This window comes from Calonectris borealis, chromosome 4 (genome assembly GCF_964195595.1).
Source record: "Calonectris borealis chromosome 4, bCalBor7.hap1.2, whole genome shotgun sequence".
NCBI lineage: Eukaryota > Metazoa > Chordata > Aves > Procellariiformes > Procellariidae > Calonectris > Calonectris borealis.
The window spans coordinates 67,237,607-67,255,303 of NC_134315.1; the positions used below are offsets into that span (position 1 = coordinate 67,237,607).

The 17,697-nt window shown below is 39.4% G+C and overlaps 1 protein-coding gene across 11 annotated transcripts in view; it reads left to right on the top strand.

Moving 5' to 3' along the window:
* WDFY3 (WD repeat and FYVE domain containing 3) overlaps positions 1-17,697 on the top strand; it is a 178,362-nt gene that overhangs the window by 153,289 nt on the left and 7,376 nt on the right. For 10 of the 11 annotated variants that reach the window (XM_075149959.1, XM_075149960.1, XM_075149962.1 and 7 more), the window contains 17 exons: positions 15-163; positions 437-557; positions 921-1,006; positions 1,368-1,448; positions 2,001-2,055; positions 2,412-2,531; positions 3,338-3,455; positions 4,625-4,731; positions 5,524-5,677; positions 8,178-8,269; positions 8,604-8,816; positions 11,572-11,719; positions 12,781-12,935; positions 13,380-13,538; positions 15,094-15,273; positions 16,383-16,565; positions 17,435-17,531. In XM_075149959.1, the coding sequence (XP_075006060.1) occupies positions 15-163; positions 437-557; positions 921-1,006; positions 1,368-1,448; positions 2,001-2,055; positions 2,412-2,531; positions 3,338-3,455; positions 4,625-4,731; positions 5,524-5,677; positions 8,178-8,269; positions 8,604-8,816; positions 11,572-11,719; positions 12,781-12,935; positions 13,380-13,538; positions 15,094-15,273; positions 16,383-16,565; positions 17,435-17,531 (2,218 nt within the window). Of the gene's footprint in view, positions 1-14; positions 164-436; positions 558-920; positions 1,007-1,367; positions 1,449-2,000; positions 2,056-2,411; positions 2,532-3,337; positions 3,456-4,624; positions 4,732-5,523; positions 5,678-8,177; positions 8,270-8,603; positions 8,817-11,571; positions 11,720-12,063; positions 12,213-12,780; positions 12,936-13,379; positions 13,539-15,093; positions 15,274-16,382; positions 16,566-17,434; positions 17,532-17,697 lie in introns of those variants that run through there. The other variant, XM_075149970.1, reaches the window with a different exon arrangement.

The window sequence follows — 17,697 nt, forward strand, 5'->3', positions numbered from 1 at the left end:
GCTTTTCATTACAGATTCAGCATATGTACCGCTGTGCTCGGGTTCAGGGCCTTGACACCAGCGAAGGGCTGCTTCTCTTTGGGAAAGAGCACTTCTATGTCATTGACGGATTTACCATGACAGCCACCAGAGAAATACGGGATATTGAGACATTGCCTCCAAAGTGAGTAGATTAATAGAGAGTTTCCTCAATCTTCAATAGCGGAACAAGGAGTATTTAATGAGATTTTTGAGGAGTCAGCTCCAAAATGATGTCAGATTCAGAAAGACCTCAGGAGCAGTTTCCTCTGTGCTCACAAATTGCTCAGTGTAGTATGGTACACCGTGAAAATCAGCTGTTTCTATAACTGGACTCTCATATGAATTAAGAGAATAATTCTTTTCATTTATCTTCTTTTTAAGCACTTGTCTCTTGCTTGTTTATGCTCATTTACAGGCTGCATGAGCCAATCATACCTAGGGGAGCAAGGCAAGGTCCAAGTCAACTCAAAAGAACATGCAGCATTTTTGCATATGAAGATATCAAGGAAGTACACAAAAGGAGATACCTTTTACAGGTAACTTGGACACCGTATTTGGAATGAGGAGCCAACTTTGGAATTTTTTGACGATGTTGTTATTTTTAAAAAGTAAAATACATAACTGATCAATATTTGGAAAGTGAAGCTACTCACTGTGTTGAAATTGAAGTGCTTAAGTTGGGCATCCTTGTTTGAACATTTGGCTTACGTGGTTTCGTTTATTGGGTGTATTAGTGAATTTTAGCATTCCAAAAAAAAAACTTGTGGCCGCACTAAGCAAAGTCTGCTTCACCATAATTTGGTGTCAGATGTAGTACAGTATGACTAAACTGGTCTGCGCCTGACCTTCAGAGGTGACGAGCAAATGTGTTGACATGGGTTTGTACTCTTTGTTTTCAGCCAATTGCAATTGAAGTTTTCTCAGGAGACGGACGGAACTATCTTCTAGCTTTCCAAAAAGGGGTTAGAAACAAAGTTTATCAAAGGTATTGTAAAATAAGTTAGAACATTTAATCTGAATATTTGCAAATATCTGTGTTGACCCATATTTGAGCCTACAGTAACCTAACAACCAGAAGCAGATTGCAGGAGTGATGGGTGTTAAGTAGTGGATAACCTGATGGCAACTTAGTGCTGCACAAAAGAACCGCTAGGAAGCGCTAATGCCTGCATGCAAAACTTGCGGTATGCGTTCCGTGAGAAAAGGGTCATTCCGATTGTGTTGAAGATGTTACGTAGCCGCTCAAAACAAAGTCTGTAACTGTACTAAATGCACTCTGTTTCTAAGGAGAAGACATACTGAGGACAGAAACACTAATCTTAATTTCCTTTTAACTGCCGATGCAGGTTTTTGGCTGTGGTACCATCTCTAACTGACAGTTCGGAGTCAGTGTCTGGGCAGAGACCAAACACCAGCGTAGAGCAAGGGTAGGTGAATCTGTTCCTCACAAGCTCTGTAGCTCATCAGTTTCAAATAAATGATTAAGGTCAGGATTCACGGACAGTACCGCAACCTCAATTTAAAATTGGGCATTACCAAAATAAATAGCTAGTGATGTTGCGCTGCAGTTATTTTAAATGTACTAATATAATTGGCAGCATTGGTACATCTTCTTACTAATTAATACATGCTATCAGGATTGACATTATCGGTATACAGATACGTTCTGAAAGGAATTGGAGTGCCAAAGGCATTAGATTTGTCCAAGTTGTTAAAGATATTTTCCTCATTAGCAGCCTGTTAGATACATTTGTACTTGCACTGAATTGCATAATTAATGTGCGTAATTTTAACAGTCTTAAAAATAAAACAGTCTTTAGAAATAAAAAAAGGCACTGCTAAAGCAAAAAGGAACAAAGCCCCGTTTTTCTAACTGTTAAAATTTACAAGTTTTAATCTTAAAACTTTGGATTGTCTTGTGAAGATGTAACCCAGTTCTTACTGCTAAGTCAGAAAATGCACTTCCTTCTTCCCATTAGGTCTGGCTTGCTTAGCACTTTAGTGGGAGAAAAATCTGTTACTCAAAGATGGGAAGTAAGTATGAAAACTTTGGGGGGGGTTTATATTAAATTCCACATTTTGTAGTGATACGTAATTAATCAGTGCACATGAAGTTGCATCCTCTTATTCAAGTAGGTGGAATATACTACTATAGAAAGGGTATCTTAGCATTTTAGTTGTAGCGTTTCATGATACCACATCGTACAGGAAGTGGTTCTGCCATTGAAAATGCAAGGGGAGGGACTGTAGTAAAAGTAGAGTGAGCATTGTAATATTGAAGTAAGTTTCATGTGTTTGGGGAATGCTGAGCGCTTTGACAGTCTGGCAGCATAGACATTTGGTTGTTGTAAAGTGAACACTTTACAGTGCTGTTATCTGTCTTCCTTAAGAGAGGAGAAATCAGTAACTTCCAGTACCTGATGCACTTAAACACTCTGGCGGGCAGATCCTATAATGATCTCATGCAGTACCCTGTCTTTCCCTGGATCCTCGCAGACTATGATTCAGAGGTAAATAAAATATCTTGTCAGCCTTGTCAGTAATCTTTTATATATTGAAGGTTTTGCAAATATTACAGCTGGCTCATACTGCCTTGGTAAAACCGAGGCTTATCTTTATCGCCAGTTGTTTGATTTGATGTATTTTGTATTGTTCCTCCCACTTATCAGTGGGTAGGATATTAGAGATTCTTGGCTGTCCTATGCAGCCAGGTCCTTGCCTGCGCTGATTTTGCAGATGTTACTGGACTGCGCACAGGTGAGGGCCAGGATACATAGGCAGTTGCCTTTCTATGTTGCAGCAGTTCCTGTAAATCTTTGCATTAGCTTTCTACTGAATATGCTGAAGGATTTTATGCCCACAGAGAGATCATGCTTGTCCAGAAGACTGTGGTAGGGGCTACTACAAAATCTGGCCCCATGGTGAAGAATTTGCTTTTGAAAAAGATGAAACATCCTATTAATGCTTTTGTGGGCAACTGTTGCTACCAGCCAGACTGTAACATAAAATATTGTTAGGGTGCATGTCGATATTCAAGAACAGAATTAGGGGGAATTGGGGAACAGGATGAGGGGAGCAGGGCAAAAATTATCCAAAGCCCAGATGTGACTCAAAATAAAAAACACTGACTCTCTTAGATCAGACTGAAGGACTGTTTTAAGCATATCCAACATTGCACCTGCTGTGTGTGTAGAAAACAAAGATGACAGCCTTAGGAGGTATGTAGTGTTAAATATGGTAATCAGCAGTGTTGAAAGGGTTTGTTTGGTTTTTGGGGTTTTTTTTTATAAAATTGGTGTCTGTTTTATTTTTAAAGGAACTGGATCTTACAAATCCCAAGACATTCAGAAACTTGGCCAAGCCCATGGGAGCTCAAACAGAAGACAGGTTAGCCCAGTACAAGAAGCGATACAAAGATTGGGAAGATCCCAATGGTAAGTAATCATACATCCTGCAGGAAGAGCAGAGGGACATGTGCCTGTCACATGATGGGAGGAAGTCATGGGTTTTTTATATTATGGGTCAAGAGGTCTGGATGTGGATATGCAGAACTCTATCGTGGTTTTTAGTGACTCTCCAACAAATACTAAATTAAAGCAAAGGGGCCTTGGTTTTCTTGCTGTCTTATTAGTTTTAAGTCCGAATGACAGCTTTTGTTTATATGTAAAAATAAGGACAAAACAGTTGCACAGTCAGAACAGTTTAACATTGTCTAAAGGCTAGAATGGGCAGGCAAATGAAGCACACAACCAGCTGTCTCTGCTAATACAGTTTGAGTGCTGCTGCAAGAAAATAATTTGTACAAAGGAATAGGAATACTTCTGCATTAGCAGTATTCTAGCTTTTTCATTTCTTATCTTAATGCATGTCTTTTTGCTAAGGAAACAGCATTTTCTTAGCGAAAAAAAAAAACCTCAGAATGAGATGCAATTAAGTTATGTATTCTTGATTTTAGAGCTTCCTTATATATTGAAAATAAAACTTGTGGGTTTGGCAAGGCAGCTATTATATGATATATTTCTTCTTGTGTGCCCTTATTGAAGACACAAGGACACAAGCCTGTTTAACTACTGCGGTGCTGTTCTGTATCAAACAACAGCAGGTGGCAAAGACGTTCATTTCTAGAAATGAATCAGTATGTTCCAAGTGTATTTATGCAGATTTTTTGCCAGGAAATTAAGAAAGTAAAAGCTGTACAAAATCTGTAGCCAACAATTCTGAGACGTATTTCTGCCCAAGCCTTTAATTCCACAGTAACCAATAAGACTAAAAGCTAAAAAAAAAAAAAGTTTCTTCAGCAGAAATCACCATAGCTGTGCTGCAATATTTCAAAAACTAAAAAAATGACTAACCATTCAGTATTGCTCTGCAGAAGCCCATTGAATTAGGGCTACTGGACTGCAGCCAAAACTCAAGTGGTGGCTGTGACAAAACATAAAGCTTTCAGATTCTCAGGAATGAAAATTACAAATTCCAATTTTAAATGTGTCCAAGGTCACAGAGTAATTAAAATGCAGCACTAATTAATTTTTTTTTTCAGTTACTGATTCTGTCACCTAACTGCCTTACTTGTTCTATGTTTATGATTTTTAATCTCCTGCAGGGGAAACTCCAGCTTATCACTATGGGACCCACTATTCATCGGCCATGATAGTGGCTTCCTATCTTGTCCGGATGGAGCCTTTTACTCAGATTTTCTTAAGGTTACAGGTAAAAATTACATCACCTCACTTTGTGTTTCTTTCCTGCTGTACATTTGAGACCTAAGTGAAAAATACGATCAGTCGGCTTTGTTTTTATCGAATATGGTAGAAGAAATATTTTTAGCAGATTTGTTATTGCCTTGGAGGTTTTTGATGTTTCTTTGTAAAAGATGTAGTGGAATTCACAATTTTTTCTGCAGTTTGAACATTTTTCTAAATATATGCAGAAAAAAGTATCAGCAGACAAAAAACAAAGCAAGTTTTATTGTGAAAAATACTTTGTTCATCATGCTTTATTTGCCTGTTGTTGAAAGAATTATATGCCAGTTGTTTAGTTCTGTTTAGTTCTAGTTAAAAGACTGTTATTTTAAACCAATATGTCTACCCAAAGAGCCATTTTAGTACTGAGTGTTAAAATAAACAAATGTTTGCAGAGCCTGGAATTGTTTGCCAGTTTGGTGGGTAATGGGGTTCGTAACATTATGTGTCAAATATTTTCTTAGACAGAAGCCATCAGGCAAAAAGATTTGTGTTTCTCTGGAAGAACATAAACTTTGAAATAGAACTAGATGACTCTCTTCTTAAAATTCTGTATATCTGTATCTCAGTGCTTTATATTTACTATTATTGTGTACCAAAAAGTAATGCAGCTGTTTAAATCTGTTGTGTTAAAAGAAGAAACATGCCACATCTTATAGTGTCTTTATTAGGCAGAGGATGTTCTGATTTGCCTTCGTGGCAAAATCTGCTGTGCTGAGAGATACGCCGATGCTGAAGTGCTTCTCACTCTGTCCCGCAGGGCGGTCACTTTGACCTGGCTGACCGAATGTTTCACAGCGTGCGGGAGGCTTGGTATTCAGCGTCGAAGCACAACATGGCAGACGTGAAGGAGCTCATCCCAGAGTTCTTCTACCTCCCCGAGTTCCTGCTCAATTCCAACAATTTTGACCTAGGTAGGCAGAAGAAGCTTGATAGCATTGCTAGGGGTGTGAGAGCAGTGCCAGACAGTCTGACATGAGAAAAGTGTCTCGTAATACAGGCAGAAAAAGATCTGTTTAACTGCGTGAGAAAATGATAGATGACTTGCACGTTCTGACATGAAAGCATAAGCAGGACTACTTCTGATATTTCCTGATACTACATGTTTATTCAACATTATATTTGAAAGTCTGAATAATTCAGAACTCATCGTTTTGTCGGGAAGAGTGTAGCGGGAATTCTTATTTCCTCTGTGATACCTCAGGTTTATTTTTTCAGATTTATCAGACTTAAGATATTTTCTCAAGCAGTGAGTGTTCATTTTAAGCAGTTAATACAAAGTTTGTTCTGAGAATTGCTGAACAAGACACTGAAATATCCAAAAAGGATTTTTGTTTGGAGTGGCGTGTTTTAGTTGATTTTTGGTTTTTTACCAGTTCAAAACGCACAGATAATCATGTTTTACTTGGAGTTTCTCTGGTTTGCATTTTTCTCCATATAACTTGCTACTCCATGATGGTGTTCACCATCTTTTTTGCATATTTTTTTAAGCTTTGCAAAATCTGCTTGACAGTCTTCACTTTTAGAACTTCCTCTTAAAGTATTCCTACAGGTTTTGTTGAAATGTCGCAGTTAGCTTTTGTGAGAGTGATTATTCAACAGGAGTCAAATTTCACACCTATTGGCCATAGGAGATACGTGTTCCTTAGTACATATGTCGCTCTTAACAGTGGCATTAAGCTCTTGCTTTCTGAGCTCTGTGCTGTGAATCTAATAGCAATATCAAAGATTAATCAAGCTGTAGGTTTTGATGGCCTCAAATCCTTTATTCAAAGTGTATCGTAAGAGATTGGAAGCACAACCTTACAAAAACAAAAGCAGAACCAAAAGAACACGCCACAAAACATCTCCCGAATATGTTTCACACAGGAGGGTATGGCCATTACCGGAAAAATGTTGAGGTCTTGTCCACTTAGCTTCATATCTGATAATTTCGGACTCTGACCATCAGAGTCTTAGAAATTCTTCATTGAGCATTTGGAACAGCAGTAGAAAAGTTTTTGTTATGAACAACTGTCAAACACTGTGTCATACTTTTGATTGTGTTAATTCGTAGCAATCCCGCTCCCCTTCCCCCAGATAAAAAGAGAAGAAGATTCAAAGTCTGGTGATGCAAGCAATGTTTCTGTTGGAGCAACGTACTTAGTACTTGTGTACCCCTGTAAACTTGGAAATTTGTTGGTGTTCCTCTGAGCTAATAGGAAGCGTGGAATTGTCTCTTGGCAACAAAACAAGAATATAACTAGGAAGTTTTAACAAATACATTTGTAGTAATCGCAACATGCCACCATTTAACGTTCAGAGTGAGAAGGGGGCTATCTGGGACCCAGATGAATGTATGTGGCCAGACCATGCCCAGGGGAATCACCAATGTCCTTGGGTATGAAGCTTGTGGAGGATACTAGTTAGCTCTTCACTGTTAGGAAATGAATATTTAGCCTGTACTCCAGTGATGTGTAGCCATTCTCATGGGTAAAACAATAATTCCACTCCTTGATATAGAATGTTTGTATTGTGAAGAAAATAAATCCTGGGATGAAATACTGTTCCACCAAGGCTTCTCAGTACAGTTTGCTGTTACACTGTCTCATACTGGGATTTATTTTCTTCAAAATATACTCAATTGACATGCCATTGCTATATACATACTAAACAAAAGCCAAATACAGGAAATTACGTCCTCTCTTAAATTGGGGCTATAGCACATTTATTCCAATTTTTCTCATGGAATAAGAACAAGGAAGTCAAAAAGAGATAAGAAAATGAACCTTGCTGTGCTGATTCCTCTGGGTGCAAAATGGACAGCTGCTATGGTAGCAGTTCCCGGTAGCAGGGTTGGCCGCTTAGGTGAGAGCTAAACTGACAGATTCTGATTGTGTAATGACTGCAGAAGGCTATTTTACTGCTGTTGTTTTCATTGGCTTTCATGCACTGCAGGGAGGAGAGAAAAGGAGAAATGTACTTAAATAGAAAATTAAAGACAAAATACTCATGTTCCAAGAGCACTTGACGGGGAAACATGAAGGTTTTGAGTTCAGACTGTACATTATGAAGTTGTGAAGACTGAGGAGGAGTAATCTAATGAAATCCTTTAGCTAGGCGGGTAATGGTTGTTTTGAAGAGTGTATGCTGAAACATTATCATCATCTTCAAAAGTGTTAGCAAGGAATATTTGAATTCTTCCTCCTGCGAGCAATCGTTCATGAACAACTGAGGCGTTATTTTTCATGTTTTATTGCCTGACACTTAAAAATGACACAGTATTTTAAAGAAAAGACTGAAATGGCTGGCTTTATAAAGGAAAGGTGTTAGAATTTGATTTTTTTTAAATAATTTTTTTTCACCGTTGCTGTTGCAGTGCAGTTTCAGTGCTTCTCTCCAAATTTTTCTTTCTTTTTTTTTTTTTTTTAATAGGTTGCAAACAAAATGGCACTAAACTTGGCGATGTAATACTCCCCCCATGGGCAAAAGGAGATCCTCGTGAATTTATCAGAGTTCATCGGGAGGTAATTTGCATTTTAATAATGACAATAGGAAATGTCAGTTGGGACTTTCCACTGCATATTAATCTAAGCTCGATTCATGCAGTCACAGCTACTAGCCAGTCTATGAGTTCTGGGTTGATTGCTAATTGTTGCAAAGGTCTGTAGAACCGGTGTTTCCTCTGCTTCCTTTTTGGCTAGGGAGTACATTGAGGCAAGACTTGCTTCAACGAAACGCTTTATCAAAATATAACAAGAATATGTCAAAATATATTCTGCATTTTTCTTTGTGGCAGGTGTAGTAGACTCAATTGATGACCGGTATGTCTAGTTTTAATGCATGCCCTTTGAATTTCAGGCTCTGGAATGTGACTTTGTGAGTGCACATCTGCATGAGTGGATTGACTTGGTCTTTGGCTATAAACAGCAAGGTCCTGCTGCAGTAGAAGCTGTAAATGTCTTCCACCATCTCTTCTATGAGGGGCAAGTGGACATATATAACATCAATGATCCATTAAAAGAGACAGCTACCATAGGATTCATTAATAACTTCGGACAGATACCAAAGCAGGTATACCCTTCATGGAATTCTTATTTGCCAGATGACACTCAAATTGAAATGTATTAATATAGAAAAGGAGAGCGTTTTAGGAGTGAAACTTCCTGCGAGTGTTTTTGCATAAATATTCTTCCAGTGATGGGAAATCATTTACATTTCCATCATAAATGCAACGAAGATCAACTTTGGGCTTTGCTTGTGAGATTAGAAATGTCTTTTTTTTCCCCCTTTGCACCCTTGAAATAAAGGCGAAATGAATTATGGTTCAACTCTAAAAATCAGCATCAAAAAAAATTAAGTATGTTCCTGCTGCAAAGTCAGAGGGGAGCAGTGAAAGTGCAACTTCAAAGTAATGCCTAGTGTTTAGGTATTTTAAGTTATCCTGTAATAAAATAATTTCTGTAATAACTTCTGCTTCCTTTTCTTTTTTTTTGCACCAGTCTCTTGGCGTTCTGCAGGGCTTGGCCATATCTTTTATTTGAAGAATCTGTTGAAAGAAAACCTCAAAATCTAAATTAAGTAGATTGACTCTTGTAGGACAGCTATAGTTAAGGAGTGATATAGACACATTTTTGGTGCAGCTTTAAAGTTTGTGTTCTCTTTAAGAGGTTACATTAAATTAATTAAATGTAATATTAATCTGAAGTTTTACTGTGTGGGTTTTGAAGTTTTTTAGGGGGGTTGAGAGTTTCTTTCTTTCTCTCTCCTCTCTTTCCCCCCCGCAAATTAGGCATTTCTTTAGGGTTTTTTTGCTGTCCAGTGAAACTTTTAAATGTCATCGGTGAATTTTTCCAATCCTAGATCTGGTGGAAACCACAGATGCCTTCAGCAATTCACTGGGAACCCAACCCACGTGTTGGGAACTCTAGACTACAACAGCACATAATGCTTCAAGACAGCCACAGGACATTTCCTGTGGGGACCCACTAATAGCTGTCTGTCTCTCATTGCTTGGAAGGAAGGCTAAGAACTGCTCATCTATCCTCTGTGCCTACTTTTCTCCTTTTCCTTCCTCAAGAATCTAGATATGTAGTGGCCGTGGGGTTTTCTCCTCTTAAGTAATAATCAATCACTGGGTTGTGATGATCTCAGCCATGGCCCAGCTAAAGCCAGATGAACAGATTAAGACTGCGGCTGCGAGCAGGGCAATGGAAGACCATTGCAGCTGAGTCCGAAGGTCTGCCTGAATCTTCAGATGCCTGTTAGGTACAAGCCTATGATGAGATCTACCAGAAATTGCATGACGCTTTGCTAGAGGAAATAGGCAGACTGCAATAAACTCGGGAAACGCAAAACTCCTTCCTTAAGTCATTTTTGGTGGTGAGTGCTCTTGGAGCATGTTTTTAGGTAACTGTAGAGTTTTGCTATGACCCTCTCTGACTTTCCACAGGGGATCTGGGGCAGGCTATCTCAAGTGACATGGCTGCTGTGCACTTTTTCACTCCTTTGCTGCATGGAGATGTAACAGGAGGACTACATCTTCTTTATCCCATCTCTTCCACCAGTAATGCCCCTGGTAGTTCTGCTTCCCATTTTAAAAAGTTGTGCTGCAAAACATTCCAGAGCTGGTGCTACGTTTGGAAGAGGGCTCTCGCAGGCTCTGTGAGGGTCCTGAGATGCCACAGCCTGGGGGTGCAGAGCAGAATGAATAAGCAAGAGGAACAGTTGCTCAAAGGAGAAAGGAGGGGTTGTTTTTCGTGCTGGAACTGGTGTTTTTTGAGATCAGTTGTCCATGTGAACGCTGTGATGTGCCTTCTCTCCATCTTCTCATAGCCCAGCAGATAGGAGGCATGCTGTAGTTCAGGGAGAGCTGTGGCATGTAGGCCTGTTGTTACCCTTCGTATCCAGAGTGTAGGTGCGAGCGGTAGAAACGTGTGTGCGTGCTCATAGCTCAGCTGCCTCAGGCTTATGCGTGTTCCCTCTGCTTTGGATAGGCAAACAGGTAACACATCTCAAAGGGCTGTAAGGAAAATAACTTTCAGCCTTGGAATTTCAGTTCTCCTTTAGTGCTGTAATAGCCTCTCTGCGAAAGAGTAATCGAAATCTTACAAAATATCACTCAATGTTTATATTTGTCATTTACATATTATAATACATAGCATCTACTATCCAAGATGTTTATTATGAATTTATCACGTAATAAACTTTAGTGGGTGTCATTGGTGATCATGGCTTATTAGAAGCGATGATCGGCTTGTTTAACCTGTCTGAGATACCAGGAACGGTCACTGAAGCAGTAAAATGGAAATTCAATCCCTCATAATGAAAAGCTAGGCGGAAGATAAATCAGGTGCTAAGATGCGTTTCTTGTGCGTGATTGTCATATGTGGTCTAATTACATGCCCACCCATGCTGTTAGTCTGTTCTTGGTAGCCTGGCTGCCTCCAAGTACGTGAGCTGCTGTTTGTGGGACACAGTTTGTTCCAAAGCCAAAAATTGGTTTTCACTTTGTCCTAGGTTAGAATTTTGTACCGTGTTATGCATCAACTTTGGGATTTTTGCTTGCTTTACTTCAACTGCTTTTGCAACTAGAAGTAGCTTTAAAAATACTTTGCTTGTTATATCCTTGTTGGATTTCGTATTATTTGTTGAAGTCTTATTGAAATGGTTGCCATAAGTTATTAGTGAATACTGAGAACAGTTAAGTAACATCTGCTGACCTGCAGAATTTTTAGAAGGTAAATTGGATGTACTGATGATCTTTTTAATCTTGTGCTCTTGTAAACCTGTAATTTTTGATGATAATTTATTTCTTGATGAATTTCAGCTCTTTAAAAAACCACACCCACCGAAGCGTGTTAGAAGCCGACTGAATGGAGAGGCTGTGGGAACCTCTGTGCTCCCTGGTTCCACAAGTGACAAGATTTTTTTCCATCATTTGGACAACCTGCGGCCATCTCTTGCCCCAGTGAAAGGTAAACTGTAAAACAACAGTAATTATTCCTGTTTCTTTGCCAGAGTATTCAGAGTTTCAGCAAGATTGTCCTTTTCCATGTTTTGCTTAGTTTTAATGTTCTTAATGCCTGTACTTTTGTGAGAAGGACAAACTTAAAATACCCTAATGCTGTAAGGTTATGTTCTTAGCTACCTTAAAGTGTACTTGGGAAGCACCAAATCTGTGCCGCTTTAATATAACTTTTTTAAAATAGAGGGATAAAACTGGGCCCAAGCACCTCTTTAAAGTTTTAATTTAACAAACAATATTCAGGGTACGTTGCTTCTGGGCCTGCGATAGCCTCAATTTTTGTGATTTTCGTAGCAGAAGGATTCTTTATCGCAGTGCCAGGAAATACTGAGAAAAGTTGGCAGGGAAGGGTGGTGTTGGTAGCTGCACTGAGACGAAAAAAGGTGGTTTTTTACTTCATATCTGACATTGGACTGAAGAAAAGTTAATCGTCTGTGAGGCAGGTAAATGCTATACAGTGATTTCTTTCCTAGTTGATTAAATGAATCTGTGCCTGCCTGCTGTAAAGAGAGAAGGACGTACTATTACACAGGACAGAGCAGGACTACGCTCTAAGGCAGGAAATTAGAAAGCACTATCTATATTTGCAAAGCTTGGGGAAAAACAGGTAGGACACCACGGGCTGTAGTCAGGAATGTAGCCTGTGGGAACGCTTGGCCAAGATGTTGGAATCGATACCAAAAAGTTATTTTTACTTGTGCTGAAAATGGTACAATCACTTTTAATGACCACAGACGTCTTGTCTGAAGAACACCTTGTGCGGCATCGCAGGTAGAATCAGAGCTATGCGTGATCCTCGGGATGTTCTTGCCACTACTACTACTATTGATGGTGCTTAGCCCTGCCTTTGTTAGGAATGTAGCAAAAGTTGCCATCGTTGCAGCTGAAACAAAGATTTGTATAACATAGCCAATACAGAGATCCTGCTTTTGCAGAGCATCAGGTATTTAATGGGATCAGATAGTATTTGTCTGTGCTAGCAATAAAATATAACCCCATCTTCTGTTTTAGAGCTCAAGGAGCCTGTGGGACAGATCGTGTGTACTGATAAAGGCATTCTGGCAGTAGAACAGAATAAGGTTCTCATCCCACCTACATGGAATAAAACTTTTGCTTGGGGCTATGCAGACCTCAGCTGTAGACTGGGTACCTACGAGTCAGACAAGGTTTGTAATCTGAAATTTGTTTCAGTGCTGAATGTACCAAAAGCAATTAGTACTCAATAGTGAAAAAATCTAACAATGGAAGTCTTATTTCACATGCGAATGAAATAATCTTGTACTGCGTATGTTTTATTGCTCCCTGTCTGGTGGTCTTCATCAGAACACTGGCAAAATGACATAAACAAATTAATAATAATTTTTTACCAGGTCTGCAAAACAGGAATGAATTAAATCTATGCAGTTAAAGCTCATCTTTCATGTTCTGTTGGGAGGGATCTTATGGCAGAGGCTGGAATTGCATCTGTTTGAGGAAAAACTGCGTAAGGGGTAGCAGCAATATCATAGTTACTTAATGGTCCAGCATGCAGGGTGGCACTCAGGTTTTTATTTTTATCCTGCCAAACATTAATCCTGCAAGCAATTCTTCTTTGTTTTCTTTATTTTTAGGCAGTAATTGTTTATGAATGTTTGTCAGAATGGGGTCAGATACTGTGTGCCATTTGCCCCAACCCCAAACTAGTTATCACTGGAGGAACAAGCACAGCGGTGTGTGTGTGGGAAATGGGCATCTCCAAAGAAAAAGCTAAAGCCCTCACACTGAAACAGGTAAAATACAATAAAGATGCCTTTTACATAAATTATGTTACAAGATCAAAGGAATTATGAAAGGGGTATTGCTCACATAGTAAGCTTTGAAACCGTAAGTCCAGCAGACCTTTGGAGAACTGAGTAGTAGAGGTACTGATCTGCACTGAAAGTGGGCAAAATGTGTCTTTAAAATTGCATTGGTTTTAAGGATAGTTGATCACCAGGAGCTTTTTGGAGAGACGGGGAATTGGTAGTGATGTTAACAAAATTCTACAGATGTGTTTTGTGAAATCACCTGCTTTATTGTAGTGTTGTGTGTAAAATACCCCAATCTGAAAACTGTGTCAGGGAGGGCAGTGAAGGAGACTGTCTCAAAGGTTCATTTTCCTTTTTAAACTTTTTTTAATTACTTTTTTCTTTAAAAATTTATATATTTAATTACACTTCTGCGCAAAACTTTGCTCTTTCTGGCAGTGATGTTTGTGGAGCAGAGTATACCTGTTCAGGATCACCTTAAGTTGTTCTTGCTTTGTTAATTCAAAACATCAACTTTTAATCTAACAAATGAGCACCCATACTTTAAAATCAGTTGCAGCTAAGTGCAGAGTAAGTCTTGTGTGTTTACAAAAAAAAAAACAACCCCAAACCCACAAACAAAACAAAACAAAAAAACCCCAACTACCTCAAAATATTCTAGAAGCTGTGTATCATTGTTATAGGTAGCTAGACTGTTAAGTGTTACTGTTCCTGTTAGCATCTTGATAGCAGGACTTTTTCCGGAGGAAAGCTTCCACTCAAACAAGAAATCTAGAGAATTATTTAATAACTTCCCTTGCGCGGTCTCGAACAACTGTCCAAAGCTGTGTTTCCAAAGCATTTTACTTAAGAACAGTGCAAGATAAAACACTGTATCTTGAATTTCAAGGCAACATATTGAAGGCCATTTACTGTATTATAGCCAATGATTTGTAACTGAGTAAGCCGCAATAATCTGGCTGTATTCTAGACTCATATTCCAATGGTTAGGTTAAGCCTAAAATTAGGTTAGGTTAAGCAGGATCTAATACAGGTAAATGCTTGTAATTTTCTCCTCCTTCCAATTGACTTTGCCTTTTTGATTGCAACCCTTTCTTGCCTCTTTTATCTTTTCTCAAACATCAACAGAAGTTTATATAGGAGCTATTTTATATTTACAAAGAATTTCTGTTTTCAGAATGTACTTTCAGGTGCAGCCTGGAACACATACTGACCCTATAAATAGGCTACTGATGCAGATGGAGGATGCAGAATGGGTTGGAAGTTTATTTTGGGGTTTTTTTTCGGTAGAAGGCTATATAACATTAGACCGTGGAAATTTGGTTTTGTAAGAGTACTTTTTAAATGGAAAAAAATACTACTCCCGTCATTTTCAGTTATGAAAATAATTACCAACTGAATACTTGTAAGTCAGTTGCATCTTCTGATAGGTTATTCATGTTTACGTTATCTGAATCTTTTCAGATAAGTGGTTTAATGTAGTAACTTTTGTGCTCTCTCCTGATGCAGCTTGTTCTTCCTGACTTTTGTTTTGCAGGCATTACTGGGTCATACTGACACTGTCACATGCTTAACAGCATCGCTAGCTTATCACATAATTGTGAGTGGATCACGGGATCGCACCTGCATTATCTGGGATTTGAATAAACTCTCTTTTCTAACACAGCTTCGAGGTCACAGGGCTCCAGTTTCAGCACTCTGTATAAATGAATTAACGGTAAGAACCACATACCATTCACCAACATGCAGTGGGAACAGTAGCAAGAGTCAGAAATTGTTAAACCGAATAAAAACAAACTAGGCTCTTCTGTTAGTTTGGCAAAACTTGTATAACTCATCTGAAAACTAATTAGCTGGTTAAGGAATAATTTGCATCTTTTTTCCAGAGACGCATGTGGGTTTATTCCATGCAGCGTGGCTTGAGCTCGGAAGGGCTTATTAACACTGCTTGCAGCAGTATAGTTAGCGTGGCGTTCAAAGTGGGTTGTCAAACCTGCCACAGGAGCTAAGAAAAGATTTTGATATGTGACCTTGGTTGACTTCTGTTCTCTTACACTTAATTTAAAGGAAGCAGAAGATGCCTTGGATGAAGCCGCAATTGTAGCAGAAACAGACATATCCTAAAAGCTTGTCTCCCTGGTGGTCCTATAAGTTATGGGTTGCCGTTTATCCAGCTCCCATGCACATCAAAGAACTTGCCTGAGTTGAAACTTTATGTAGCTGGTGCATCAGGGCTGGGTGGACCGTGTTGCAACTGGAGCAGATGTAGCGATTGAAATCAAGACAAAACGGGGCTGTAATGCAAGGAGGGGGTAGCAAGAGGCACAGTTTATTACCTTCTAGTAGTCTGGTGGTTGTAGTGTTGCCAGTGTTTTAGACTGCAGCTCCCATTTCCCCTCTGCACTATTTTGGACCATGTCTTGTTCTTTTCCCAATAAGGAAGCAAATGAAATTTAAGGTGGTACATGTTTGTGAAAAAGAGCGGAGTCAACATGAGCAGAGTCTTTGAAAACTGAGAAGGGAAAGTATTGAAAATATGCTGTTGGATGGTTATGCTGTGAAAAGTGGAGGAATTGGTCTACTCATTGTATGCTGTAAATGCAACAAATAGGTTGCTACTACGTCTGACTTTCTAGGTACAATTTTAAAAAAAAGTATATCGTCCTAAAGATTTGTTTAGGTGGCCAAATTCAACTTGAGTAGAACTTCCTGAAAAGTGCCAGCCTTGATGGCTGAACTTGGCTTATAAATGAACCTGGCTTATATTTTTGCGGAAGAAAACCTGAGACTTGTATTGAAATATGGAGGTGTTATTTGTCTTTGCAGGGGGATATTGTATCATGTGCTGGCACTTACATCCATGTATGGAGCATTAATGGCAGCCCTACCGCAAGCGTAAACACTTTTACTGGCCGAAGCCAGCAAATAATGTGTTGCTTTGTGTCAGAGATGAATGAGTGGGATACCCAGAATGTCATAGTAACGGGACATTCGGACGGAGTTGTTCGGGTAAGTACCAAGAGTCACTGCTTGGAAAAATAAGGTTACGCCGTAGTAGTAGTAGTTAGAGAAGTCATGTCTATCCAACACAGTGTCCTGCCCAGTCCTAAAAGCAGTCCTGCTATACTTGGGTGCTCTGCCTGAACAATTAGTCCTGCAGGAGGGAGGGAATCCAGGCTGGGTAGACGATGCAGACTGCTTTTGGTTCTGGAACCAGCTGTGCCATTTCTGCACAGGGTGGTGCACTGTATTCTGTCCACAAGTTAGATGGACATTGAAGATTCATGGAAAACTCAGTGAGCTGACACTCCTGTCCAGTCTTTCAATTTTCTTTCTCCTTCTCGATGCACCTGTTGTAATGTGGCAACTAGCAATAGTCAGCAGCGTACATTTTCCTTCCTGCTCTATTTTGGTCACTTTTTGGTCACCAGCTTTCATGCCTGGAGATTGTAGGTTTTGTTCACCACTTTTATTCTACCCACCTTGAGACAATTAATTTTGCTGCCTAGAAAGAAAAGAGGAACTTGGTGATCACTGCGAGTCTAACCCAATTTTCAGTACTTTGCTGTGTGCAGTCCTGCGTCTGCCTTAACTGGGCTCTGCTGGTCAGATTGCTATGTGGAGTGGATTTTTTTTATTCGAACAGCTAAGATGTTAAGTAACAGCGTAAGACTTGTTCACTTGTGATTCAGGCACGAACACAGATGTCCTTTTATAGTATCTTGCCCCTGAAAACAGGGCTTAGTATGAAGATGTGACCTGCCTCTCGTGCTACCTGCAAACGCAGAGTTCTAATAAGCCATCTTAACTCTACAAGTAGCTCAGAAGAAAGCTAAGAGTTCAGTATGTGCCACTTCGCTTATCCCCTGTCCCTCCAGTTCTGGCGGATGGAATTTTTGCAAGTACCAGAAACACCAGCTCCAGAGCCTGTGGAGATGCTGGAAATGCAAGAGGATTGTCAGGAAGCACAAATAGGTATGTCTCCTGACCAGTGTTTTGTATTTGCCTTTTATCTGATCTTCACTATACGTAGGTAAAGTCCTGTGGTTATACAGTGCAGAATGGAGGACGGGGATTGTGTCTCAAAAGACAAGAGACATCCAGTGGGCATAATAAATAGAGCATCCAAGTTCTTTGTTCA